The 14,420-nt window shown below is 32.9% G+C and overlaps 1 protein-coding gene across 3 annotated transcripts in view; it reads right to left on the bottom strand.

Moving 5' to 3' along the window:
* The window catches only part of LOC106459888 (adenylate cyclase type 8-like), a 171,966-nt gene that overhangs the window by 79,340 nt on the left and 78,206 nt on the right, over positions 1 to 14,420 (bottom strand). For all 3 annotated transcript variants that reach the window (XM_022386792.1, XM_022386781.1, XM_022386786.1), the window contains exons 6-7: positions 11,205 to 11,316; positions 2,884 to 3,011 (exon numbers count right to left, since the gene is read on the bottom strand). In XM_022386792.1, coding sequence (XP_022242500.1) covers positions 2,884 to 3,011; positions 11,205 to 11,316 — 240 coding nt within the window. The remainder of the gene's footprint in view (positions 1 to 2,883; positions 3,012 to 11,204; positions 11,317 to 14,420) is intronic.

The raw sequence follows: 14,420 nt of genomic DNA on the forward strand, positions 1-14,420 counted from the left end.
AGTTTCATTTTCAATACCTTTTAAGATTTTTCTAACATTCTCGATTCACCAAAAAACACAAATATGAATTCGAAACTTGCTAAAGCTACTTTTATGGACAAAAGAAAATACATTAGTAAGTTAAATACCACGTACGTAATATTAGTATCGTGAGAAGATTGTTATAAAAGAAAGGGCATAACAAGCTCATTTTGCAATGATACTTTTGGTAAAACTTTAAATTATATTATTTATTTCAGTAAAATGTACTTTAATATTTGCTGTAAGATGAAAGATAAGTACATGAAAGATAAATACGATTTTTGTATAATTGCCCCAAAGAAACGTGGCGAGTATTTAATAAAATCCCTAAATTCTATCAGCTATGACAAGAGAGAGAGAGACCGCTGAAACAAAATGGCGAAGGCGTGTGTTCAGAAAAAGTAAATCAAATTACAATAGTATGTGTTCAATGGTATTAACAACTTGACCTTAAAATACCTAGGAAATATAAATTGCAAAAAAAAACTGCCTACTGAAACGTTAATCTAAGTAGGAGTTTCTTTTATGTACTGTCGAAAATAATAAAAAGGCAAAGCAAATGATGGATTGCTCACAAATTATGGGTATAAGAACACTTAATATAACGAACAGTAGTAATTGACCATTAGCAGATAACACGAACAGTAGTAACTGACCATTAGCAGATAACACGAACAGTAGTAACTGACCATTAGCAGATAACATAACTAGCTGAACTTTTGAAATCTGTTATCCAGAAAGGTGGGTTTTATAAGACAACAACCGATTCTAATACTTTTTTAAATCACATGTCGTTATACAGGATGTCTGAAAGTTATATGTTGTATTACAAGCTTAAACCACGACAAGGCAGTTATCAACTTACAGTTTGTGTTGAATGAAGGGTACATACAAGCAGTTTTATGCCATGATAAGTACTATCGCATATAATGCATGTGCGGTTACAAAATATTTCATTAACAAACATGGCAACAATTCAAGAAAATGCTACGTGTGTGTGTCCTGTAGCTAACGGAAATGAAATCGCCAGTTCTTGTGTTAAGATAATATCGTAGAGTGTGTGTTAAATATCCACCATTTATCAAGAAGTTTCACGATGTCAAAAAACACATAGGTTCAATAAACCATGATACAAATTGATAAAAACCCGATAACCCGAGCGCTTCTTCTTCAGGGGCAAACTGGGAATGAAGTTATAAAGAACTAATATCGACAATTTCAAGAATCAGAAAACGTGTTACACAGGAAAAGAACCTCGGTTGTCCGATCCCCTGACCGGCACGTTAGCCAGACATCACTCCTCCGGGGCTATGTGAACGACATCGTCTGCAAGACAAAGATGACCGATCTGGGGACACTACGTGAACGCATCACCAATTCAATAGCTATTGTGACTCCTGATATGCAGTCATCACATGGAGCACATATTAAGGTGTACTGATGGCAAATGGTGAGAGGCTAAAAAACTACTTACACGTGCCCTTCATCCACCACAAACCGTAAATTCATAACTGTTATTGTTTGGTCGTTGTTTTACGTCACATAATTTTCGGACATCCTGTACTAGCAAAAATTACGATTTGATCTGACGTTAATTAACACTTTTTTTTAAAAAAGTTCCATAGAACATATGTACAAATATGATTTTTTCTTGATGTTTTTGGGAATTTCATTTATTTCAGTAACAAATAATATTAACTGTTTAATATGGCCAATATAGATGGCACTGGAAGTAATATAAATAGAATAAGTTGATATTAGGTAAGATTTATTGTTATTATAATTATTTTGTGAAACAACTTTTCTGAGATGAAACACGTATATATATCCATGCTGTTAAAACTATCACAATGTTGCGGTTTATTTAATGTCATTGTATCCACAAGCGCAACTGGTAAGTGCTAGGATTGGAAGAACTCTAAGTAACGATTTTATGAAACAATCATCTTAATCTACGTAAGTATAATGAATAAAGATTGATACTTTTTTGATGATAATGCCACTTGTGCATTTTTCTTTTTTAAAAGAGAGCTAATGATATGAAAATAAATAGAAATAATATGGATTTTCATAGGGCAAAGGAAAAATTGAGCCATACATGAAAAGCTACAACGGTTCATTGGACAAAGGAAAAATTGAGCCATACATGAAAAGCTACAACGGTTCATTGGACAAAGGAAAAATTGAGCCATACATGAAAAGCTACAACGGTTCATTTGACAAAGGAAAAATTGAGCCATACATGAAAAGCTACAACGGTTTCGTGACTTTTCTAAATGTTGTTATACAAACAGATAGAAAGTATAATTATCTTACAATTTTTTCTAATTTTTTTTTTTTAGGAATGCAAAACATTGATTTTTTTTCCCGAGAATAAATTGATATTAAGAATTAGAATCGATGTTGAAAAAGGGATATTTGCGATTAGGGGTATTGCACTAGAATTTGCGATTTGTTGTTTATATATATCATTTTTGAAATTTTTGTTGTTGTTGTTGTTGTGTATCAAGGGTAATTTTGAAAACTTATAAAATAGTTTTGGATTAGTCCTACTTACTCAACTTTAACATCATTTTACTGTTTCATGAATAATTAAAGTCAATGAGTAGCTGAATTTAGTAAAAATGCTGTAATTTTTCAGCTCTTTTATTCAACAACTTATATGTATTTAAAAATAATAAATAATACGTTTGAAGTACCATGTTCTTTGGTTTATTTTGAATGACTTGAAGATGTAGAATAACATTCTTTCTTCACACTCACACACATAGATATAGTATCTTGTTTGAAAGTTTACGATTAATTTTTTAACGTTACTGGTAAACCGGTTACTGATGTCATTATTTATCTCTCAATACTTACTTTATAACCTGAATCATATGTAGACCCATCTCCACACAGCAATGAGCGTGATCACGCCTGGGATCGGGTAGGCCGCTTACACAATAATAACAGTCTCCTAGAAGCTTGATCCTTAAGCAGTGATTCTCCTATATAGAACAGATAAATAAAAATATTTACAATAATGAATGAATCTGCATAGACAGAAAACGGAAATATAAGGAATATATTTAATTGAATGTTAAACATTTAATGCAACTTGACTTTGAAAAAACCAAAACATCTACTTGCTATTTATTAGACAACAGTTATGCATCAGAAAATATATCCAATTACTGAAATTTAAAGGAATCTAGACCACTTAAGGCCACTGAAATCATTAATAGATAAGGAACGCACTTACTCTCTAAACTGCAAAAAGATGAGCACAGAAAGCGATTAAAAAAGAATGTTACCCATTTCAGGATTTTGTTTTGAAAAAGATTGTACTCGTTAAATACCAAAATATCATATATAAACTAAACGAAAAAAAGCTAAATTTTGTGCATAAATAATAATAATTATTATTATCAATATTATTATAAGTAAGTTTATCCTTGTTTAACTGATATTAGAACCTGATAAACTAGCCCCCCAAAAAAAACTTCCCCATCTTACCCCTAGAGTTTATAATGCTAAAAATCGGGTTTCGATATTAGCGATGGGCATATTACAGACAACCTGTTTTATATCTTTGTGCTTAACAACACCCCCTTCTTAGTGTAACTTACTGTTACTTTAATAAGTTTAGTTGTCTTATACGTAGGAAAGCATTCTTTATAAGATAGATTAAAAACGTTTAGTGCAAAATACAAAACGAAAACTGTAACAGTACCATAGTTTAAATGGTATTTTTAGATATGCATTTAAGATTATCGAGCTTATTTTTACCATAAACTTTACTCCCAAAGTTAAGCTTTCGTGTGTTTTTAAGCAAATTAACTTGGCTTTGCTGCAGAAAGCATTATGTTAGTAATCAACGTACATCTGAGGATCTGTTAACTAGAGAACAATAATGATCAATTACCGTCACGGAATGGCAAGCCAAATTAATAGACAGCCACATCAAACCTGTATTGTTTGATAAAATATTGCGTACATTTAACATCGTAGGTAAATTTCAGATTGAATAAGTATTAAAAGCTCATAATATTACTAATATGAGGCCAAAGATAATTGATAACAACTCGTCCTACTTATTTTTCATTTACATTATTTACATAATGTGATCAGCTTGTTGTTAAACAGACAGATGAGTAGTTGCGCATGTTGAATCATTTGTTTATCTTAATCAGAATGAACATGACAAGAATTTAACTAACTAACAATAGCATTATCAATAATAACATTCTTCTGGATGTTTAAAAAATCGTCATTATTATTCACATGTAATTCGTAAGTACACTTCCAGTTAATTAACTAATTAGTGGAACAAATTTAATTAATTATAGGGTTATTCTTATCAAACGTTCCTGACACGTTACATAGTTACAAAGTACTTATTATTTTATAAAACCATGTGCATTTTACAATAGAGGTTGCAATTTTGAGGTTAAGTATTTGTCACAATAGGTGGAATTTAATTATTCATGCACTTAAATCCAGCCAAATGCACGCTTTTAACAAGGGTACTTAATTAAACGTAGTGCAATGTGAAAAATATGAGAATATCTCACACTTACTAGCTGTGCAATTATTTTCGTAATACAAACCTCCCCATGAATACATACATTGAAATATTACTATTATTAGGTTATAGTATTCAAAACCTTTAATAAAACATACATACCTATTATGCGAACAAAACACAGATGTGAAACTATACTGATAAAATCGCCACGAAGTCTGACATCTTACTTCCGATTTATTTATCGAAGTTGAAAGATGATTTTAAAATGCAACTGATGTCCGAAACAGGGAATAATTATTGACAAGTTAATAAACTTGTCAATAATAGTGAATAAATAAAGGTAATATAATAATATATCTGTACATGATTAAGTTTTATATATCTATATGTATGTGTGTGTGCCGCACATATTTTTTACAATGCGCTGGCCTTGCATCGGCTGATGGTTAAGGCATTTGACGCAATATGCGATTGTTTTTAAGAGATATATAGTTAAAGAAACTGGAATCACAACAATTTATTATGACCTCGTATATGTCAATTCCACCTATGCTGTTCCCACGGGCGTTTATGCATTTGGTGCGCTTAGACGTTGTCTTGGAAACCGACATCATTGTACAATAGAAATTTTGAAAATTTTATCAACATACATTTCAAGGGCAGAACGAGACCTGGAACGTCGTGTTTTATAAAATGTGATCAATGCCAATAATCCCAAAGGCAATCAATCGAACAAGTCAAAGAGCACTTTGGCTAATCTCACGTTTAGCAGCATCGTTAGACAAAAGAACGATCATAAATTTGGTAAATATGATTAAGTTCGGTCAACATAAACAAAACAACATATCAGAAAAGACAATTTTACCAGTAACGTTCATTTAGGCCTTACTTCTGAGTATAGTGGTAATTATGGCAAAAATAAAATATTTTTATAATAATACAAGTGTGTGTAAACTGTATAACCCATTAGTTTAGGATATAATGTGATTTACTAAAGTTGTATCTAAATACGATTGTGATTCAGATTGGATCTACAGCGAGAATAAGCTCAATTAAGACTCGAATTTCCTTTCCATCAAATTATAAAGCTCTAATGAAAAATTAACCGCTGCAGGTTCTAATTAAAGGTGGTTTCATTACGGATAATTACGTTAGCGGCGTCTCCTTAGTTAATCTTTAACACGGGTGAAGTAGAAGGCAAAGGTCTTGTTACAGAAACTTGTCATGAAAAAATTGGCTTTTACAGCTGAATAAGATTATGCAGAACTTAAATAGTTTACTGAAAGCTTTAAAGGTAAAGTTAGTAGTATCTCAAGATGGTTGATATAATTAAATTCGTGATTTATATTTATTACTTTTTTAATTAAACATCATACATTAACTGAATAGATAAATACTAAACATATTTCTATTTTGTGACTGATATACTTTAACACGGGACTAACGAGGAAATTTAGTTTGAAAACTGAAAAAAAAAAAGAGAGAGATACGTCTATTTAATTTCAGGTGAAGAAAAATATTCTATGGAGAATAGGCTTATATAGAGGATTGGATACATTATATTAAAATGATTTTGCAATTTCATCGCGTCGTTACAGACCATACAGGTCATGCTCTATGTGACGACCTTGCATCCGGATAATACCTCTGAATCATAGTTTCCACTGCAAAAGTCTCCGTTATAAAGTTAAAGGATACTACTACTCTTCTTTAATTGCATACAATAATTCATTTAGTGTCCGAGAATAAGGTTCCCCAGAGTTTGTTTCGACAAAACAACCATAGAAATCCATAGGCGACTTGATCAGTATGTTTTCGTATGAAATAGCATGAATAACCGACTGGAAGCCTTATCTTGGTTAACAATACCCTGTAGATCTTGTTTTCAGACAAACTGTTCTCGATTATGTTGCGTACTGTTGCTTGGGGCACGTGGACGACGTTTTTCACTTATCTTTATGTTTTCATCTGTTACAACACACTACACTTTACTTACCACGGCTGGGACATGACTTGTTGTAGGTCACTTTCTAGATGGTCATGGTTCCTTAAGATGATATATATTCCTTTGCTCTCCAACGTCATTAAGTACAAGGAATGTACCTATATATCCGACATAAACACATTTTTTTATTATCCAAGTGTACGAAACTTTTGTGTCAGAAAGAGCTGTTGCATATCTTTATCAAAAGTAATCACTTTTCTGTCACAGTATGCTATTTACTTAACGCCAAACGATATTAAAATGCAGTTCCACTTCGACTTTATTGTTTGTTTTTAATTTCGCGCAAAGCTACACGAGGGATAGCCGTCTCTAATTTACCAGTGTAAGACTAGAGGGAAGGCAGCTAGTCATCCCCACCCACTGCCAACTCTTGGGCTCCTCTTTTACCAATGAATAGTGGGATTGACCGTCACATTATAACGCCTCCACGGCTGAAAGGGCGAGCATGTTTGGTGGGACGGGGATTCGAACCCGCGACCCTCAGATTGCGAGTCGAACGATCTAACCACATGGCCATGCCGGGCCCTACAACTTTATATCGGCTGTGGTTGTCACGTGCCCTGCTGATTTTCATATTCAAAATCGTTTTAATATAAAGTATCCAATCCTGCATAAAGCGTGAATTATTAAAATGATTATAAAACCTTAGTTCGTTCCACTTTAATATTAAAATATAAATCTGATAGCACTTTTAAATGATCTTTTATGTAAAGTGCTAATCATAAGTTTCTTAATACAGAAGATGTATCTTGATTTTCTTAACAAAAGACATTGTAACTTACTTTATAACACGCATCTTTAATATCAATTTCTAATGCAAGTCTTTATTTCAAATGTTTTACTACAAGATTTTGACGCATATGTGATTGAAGCTAAGTAAAAAGCGTTTTGTTACAAAATTATTTTAATCGTCGGAAATATAATTATTACAAGGGGTTACTTAAAAGTTTTCCTCTACTTTCACTTACAACCTTCAGTTATTATCCCCTGGTGGATCAGCAAAAAGTTGACAGATTTATAATACTAAAATCCCGAGTTCGATTCATCGTGATGACAGAATGCAGATAGCTTATTATTTAGCATTGTGCTGTAACAAAGAACGTCAAGAGCTCTCAGTTAATCTTTAACAATAATACTTGCAATACATGATACCTTGGACTACATGCTATATTTTCTTAGACTTAAACACTCCCACCCCTCCCCAGTTGCTCAGAGGTAAGTCTGATGGCTTATAATTCTAAAACCCGAGTTTAGATACCCGTGACGAGCACAGTACAGATAGCCCATTGCGTAGCTTTGTGCTTAATAACAAAAATCTTAAACATTCTTCTTTCTATTATGCTTTCAGTGACTCAGCGATAAGTTTGTAGGTTTACGGCGCTAAACATTGGATTTTGATACCCCTGGCGGGCAGAGCACAAATAGCTCACTGTGTTGTTTTGCGCTTAACAACAAACAAATATTTTTATTATACAGGGTTATTATAAAGAAAGTTTCGCAGTTCAGTACGTTATATCTCACAAAGAGCATAGCTTTGGAAGATGAAATGGCACAGGGGTATTAGAAGTATCATATGTTACCGTGATTTTTTCGCATATTTCTCATGGGTATATATATTGGCCTGTCGATCGCACTACAGCTTATTCGACCAATATGAACTTGTGAAATGTTATTACACCAAAAATGTAATGTCAAGGCAGCTCACAGGTATGAGTTCCAGCGTTGCTCTGCACAAGTTCATTAAAAAATTGAGGAGACAGGTTGCACTTGTGATAAGCCACGTACAGGAAAATCACCGACACTTACTGAAACTGTCGCTGAGGTCAGCCATGCAATAGAAGAACAAGACAGCACAAGTGCACATGAGTGCAGCAATGCACCGTTATATCGTTCGATGTCTGGATTTGCCAATTTCAACTGTTTACTTCCGTTATGTTTCCTTACAAGCTGCATCTTGTCCAAGCAATGAAGGAGACGGATTTAACCCGATGTGTTGATCTTACGTTGCAGTTCATGGCAGGACTAGAAGTCAATGATCAATAGCATGCCAATATTTCTTGGACTGCTGAAGCACGCTTCACATTTTCTGGAGTCCCCTTGTGGAACAGCGATACGTTTTCGGACTTACAACGCTAAAATATGGGGTTTCAATACCCGTGGTGAACATAGCAGATAGCCCAATGTAGCTTTGCTCTCAAAGAAACAAAAACCTCTTCTGGAAATGTCAACATGTGCAACTGTATTACCTTGTTGTGATGTAACATTTTCTTTACATCTCTATGACAGTGTGATGTGGTTTAATAGTTGACTTTGTTATCAGACATTACTTTCTTGAAGAACCATCAACAAATGGGCCTCAAACCTGCACAGTCAATGTCCACAATACTATACATAACTCACAACAAATGTGATTCCTATGCTGCAGCAATGAAAATGTGATAGACACTACAGTTTTCATTCATGATAGTGTCCCTCCACACGTCGATAACCAGGTGACACATGTCTTCCGGGAATACTTTCACGACAGAATCATATTACGTTACTTTACTTGTAAATGGCTACCTGGTTCAGCGGACTTAATACCAATCTATTTCTAGTTGCAGAGGTACCTGAACTTACGCGTGTGCCGTGGGAAGCCTCGCACAATTCCAGACCTCAATGATGCAATTGTCCAGGAAGTAGTCAGCATAGCAGATGACATGCGTGTTGTTGCTGCAATGTCCGATATCACAAGGATTCAATCCATTCCAGATGCCGGAAGAGCACATTTTAAAGAGTTGGTATGATTGATCATACATTAGGGCATATTGAGACCCCTGGTGCCAACAAGTGACAGCTGTAGCAGTTGCATCTGCATGACACCCTTAAAACTTTGAGCAGTTTCACCTTCCTTTGCCATACCGTTTGTGAGATATGACGCATTGAACTGCGTAACCTTTTTCACAATCACCCTGTATTATATATATATATATATAATTTGCGATATGTCGCTGTGGTCATTTTTTTTTAATCAATGATAATATCAACTGGTTCATATTTATCACTTAGAAAACACTCCAGAAAACAAATCAAAAAGAAACCCAAAAACAAGAACACCTGACTCACCAAAGAAGCATAAATATTGTATAAACATGTGACAAAAAGAACAAGAAGATTGACACAGGAACTGGATTCGAGACGGTGTTAACATATCGAATAGACAAAGATATTTTTATTTGCTTTTATAAAATGATATACTAGAAGTAATTGAAAACTTAAAATGACCGTTTTATACTAATCGTTCTGATTGATCTTTGTATCTTAAAAACATAATTGGGGATAAACATTATAAATTCAAGAAATTTAAACTTACTGGAAATAATTAGGACTTGGAGGGCTGTAGGAAATCAAGAGAACTGGTTAAAAAAGAGGTTAAAAGGGCAAAAACTGTACATAAAAGAGGGCTGACTGAGACAGATAAATATAACACTAAGGAATTCTTTAGGTACATAATGGGTAAGCAAAACGTTGGATGGGGATTGGGTCTCTCAAAAATGATAGTGGGGAGCTGCTCTCGGAAGATTGTGATATGGTAAACTTATTAAATTATATGTTCTCTTCAGTTTTTACGAATGAAAATACAAGTATTATGCCTCAACCAGAGCACTTAATGTATGGGGAAATATTGATGTAAATTATATCATTTTAAGTTCTGAAATTGTAAGAGAAAAGTTAGGAAACCTGAAAATTGATAAATCTCCTGGACCAGACAACTTTTATCCTAGAATTTTAAAGAAACTTAAATATTTTATTTATGAACCGCTAGCTAATATTATTTATTGGTCATTGAGTAGTGGAAGAGTATTAGAAGATTGGAAGTTGGCTAATATTAGTTCAATATTTAAAGGAAGTGATATACATTGTCCAGGCAGTTATAAGCCAGCTAATCTTACATCAATAGTTAGAAAGGTTTTGGAGAGTGTGATTAAAGATGCATTGCAGAATCACTTAAAGCAGTTTAATATAGTGTCAAAGAGCCAACATGGTTTCACTAAAGGAAAGTCTGTTAAGCAAATCTTCTAACATTCTTTGAGGATGTTACTGAAAGAGTTGATGAAGGAAATACTGTTGATTTGGTTTACCTTGATTTTCAGAAAGCGTTTGATAAGGTGTCTCACAAAAGACTTGTTACAAAAATTAAATCTATGTGTATGTTGGAAATGTTATTAAATTGATAGAAAATTGACTGGATAGTAGAAAGCAGAGAGTAGTAATAAATGGAGTTAGATCTGACTGGATCACAGTTACAAATGGTGTGTCTCAGGGCTTTGTGCTGGGTCCTCTGCTGTTTGTGATTTATATTAAAAGTATTGACTCTGGAATGGCTAACAAAATTTTGAAGTTCGCAGATGACATTAAGATATAAAAAAGAGAGAGAAACACACACAGAGGAAAACCAGTATTCTCCAACTATAATCTGAATCTAGTAATACCGTTATTGTTGAATTCTAGGATATATGTATATCTAACCAAATATTAAAATACACAAATATATATGGATGGTAATGTAAAAAGCAAAATTTTTAGGTGTTGTAAGATCTATGTAGCAACTGACTATGACTTATAGTTTACGAATGAATATATTTTGCAATATTTCGGATTAAAATAAAGTTGACAAGGAACACTTACATGTGCCAGTCGATCAAACCTGGCAAACAGATCATTCAGAACTTTGACTAGTTCATGAGCTGAACAACAAGATGCTAGAGCAGTGAACCCCTGGATGTCAGCGAACAAAATGCTGAAAGAGAATGAAAGGAAGTTGTCGTTGAGTCTCATGTCTTCAAAACAATAATGATCTCACCTTTAGCGTTATATATATATATATAGTTGTTTGTAAGTACTGTTATTTGTTTCTTCAAACTTTTATCCCCAATGTTGTCATCGTTAAGATCCATAACATCGTCATTTGCGCTGAAAATTTATCAAAATTCTCTATAAATTACAGAAATATGTCTCTGAAGTTTGTTAGGTGGGTGTAAAATTATAACAAACTTTCAAAGACGGTTACTGGGGATGTTGACGAATTTGCAACCAGCTGTACGATTTGACGAAGAGCGCTAGCTTGAAATGTCATCCTCTTAAAATAAAAATAAAAACTTGGCGATTGTTTAACTCATTATTTGGTTTCAACTTAGCAATGAACCACAAGGAAGAGGAAGGATTGGGCATCAGTATTATTTATTGTTGTCAATACATGTATTCTGTGCTAATTATATTATTTAACATATGAATCAAACATTAATAAAGGATAGTTGACAATGAAGATCCAATAACTGTATAATAGGTTTTAATTCCCAAGGGAGTCGCAAAGAAATTATTAATTTTTCAATTTTTACAATAAACAGAAAACCAACTAAATTTCAGATGAAACAGAAACATTATTAAAATGGCCAATAAATCTTTACACAATCGAATGCAAAAGGTTGCAGTTAGTACGGTGACCTAGTTTTGTTATTTGTTTCATCTTATTTATGTGAATTATAATTCTCATGACAAGGATAGTAACCTTCATAGGCCACTACACGAATAAAAAGGCTGTGATCATCCAATGAGGATCCAAACAACTAACATTTAAGTTTCGTTCATTGTTTTAATATTTTAATATATGATGCTATACGTATAGGTAGGAGAGTGGGTTCACAAGTAAAATAGAACTTCTAATAAGAAATCCTGCCAATATATTATTTTAATGAATGTTAATTTCAATTGTTTTTCTTCGTATTTAGGATTTATATGTAAAACACAGCCTTCAATCCATTAGTTATAGACATTATAACATTGTCATTAATCACAATGCACTTTGAATTTAGCTCTTGAAATCGTCACTTATACAATTATCTCATATTAACAAAGATCTTTTGTGTGAAAATCACTTTTCATCAACCATAAAGTTTCCACAGAGTTCAATACTTAAATAAATTTCACTACATATTTATCACAAATGTGAAACAACAGCAACATAATTTAGGCACAAAATTATTTTGCGAATTTCAATAAATGAATACGTTCCTTTCCAAGTCTGAGACAAAAACACAGTAGGTATCTTCAATAAAATCTTTAAATTCAGTGTATTTTGAGCTGCAGATTATAATTTGAAAATATGTTTCTTCTGAATAAAAGAATTATAGCTAACTGGGTTATTAGAGTTTGAAATATAAACTATACATTTTCTCAATTTCCAGACCCATGAATCTGTAATAGGATCTTTAAAGATGTCTTAAAATTAGATCTTTAGCATACTAAAGCAAACTGTTCCTGAACATATTAATTATCTGGTATGATACTAAAATAATTAAAAACATTATCACCAGACTGCATCCTTTCAGATACATGAAAATACTTTGTCTGTGCTTTCCAATGTGTTAAAAGGGTGGAAATTTCAAATATGTTACATATGAAAAAACGTGTTTGATAAATCACAAAGCGAAAACGATTTTTTAATATAACTTGCAACATGTAATGCATAAGTATTCCAATTTTTATCTGGAAATAATATGATAACAATTTTGAAAAGTTCCTCAGCAAAACCTCTAAGTTAAGACTTGGGATTATTCTAATAGGTAAAGCGAATTCCGTTAGCTTATCGAATAAGTACAAAGGTAGAAGTTAATTTGAGCAAAGATATGAAATCCTTATAATGTGTGGAAGTTTTGGAAGCTAAATGCGGTGAGCTTGAAACCAATACAATGCTTCTTACTGTTGAACTTTGGAAGCGAAAAATACTCACCTATCATTGATTGTTCCTCAAGCAGATAATTAATGAAAAGTATTCTTTTGAAGTTCATTATCATTAAGATTTCTACTTACTTGACTTATTTTGTTAAGGTGCTGGAGTCTAGAGTATTGTTCTGAAGCTAATGATCACGAAGATTTCTACTTTCGTAACTTATTTTTAAGGTGCTGGAGTTTAAAGTAATCTAGAGGCAATTTCCAGTTTCTTCCATCTTATCACCTGTATTAAATTTCGTTATGATTTCGGTCTTATTGTTTCAATAGCTGTACATCCCCTGTTACCTCACTTATCCATCAATACATCACTCATTATGCATTTAAAAGGAAATTAAATTTCCACGTTCTAACAATGATTCTTATTCATGGTACACTCTACACTCCGGATTTATTCTGAGAAATTTCATTAGACTTAAGCTCTGTAATTTGTTTTTTACAGAATAAAACAAGGTTGAATTTACAAAATTAGGAGCAGGAACAATGGTAAAAATACACAATAACAGCTTTATTTAGCCGTGGGCTAACATTAAAAAACGATACATGTTTCGACAGTTCTACAGTGCTATCACCAGGAACAAAACATACTTGACAAGTGGGTAGCTTCATAAGTAGGAGGTTTAACTCATTGTAAACTTTAAGGGTAGTACGAACATTATACATAAGAAATTAATATTTCTTTTCAAAGATGTGCGTCAACACTAGCTAACCCTTCACCTCTATTGAACAAAGAATTATTTAATTTACGGCACAACATTTCTATTGATTCTCTGATATTCAATCCACTTTGAGTATTACGGTCATTTAAAATTATTGCTTCATGCCATTGTATTAAACGACCTGTTTCTTGCTTTGAATTTTAAACTTTTTGCACAAGTTGCCTTGATTGAGTTTTTAGAATTCTATTGCAATTAAGAAATTATTATACGATTTTTTATGTAAGAACTTTTTGTCAAGGATAACCAGTCAGGCCGCAATATTTTTCTTATAATATAAACAACACAGAGAAATATTTTTTGGTTCGTTTACCATTTATTAGCACATTCGCTTCAGTTTGAGGTATTCGTAAATACACTGAGTGGTCACAAGTAAATAGACACCTAATGCTTCGTCATG

This window comes from Limulus polyphemus, unplaced genomic scaffold (genome assembly GCF_000517525.1).
Source record: "Limulus polyphemus unplaced genomic scaffold, Limulus_polyphemus-2.1.2 Scaffold31, whole genome shotgun sequence".
NCBI classification, from domain to species: Eukaryota; Metazoa; Arthropoda; class Merostomata; order Xiphosura; family Limulidae; genus Limulus; species Limulus polyphemus.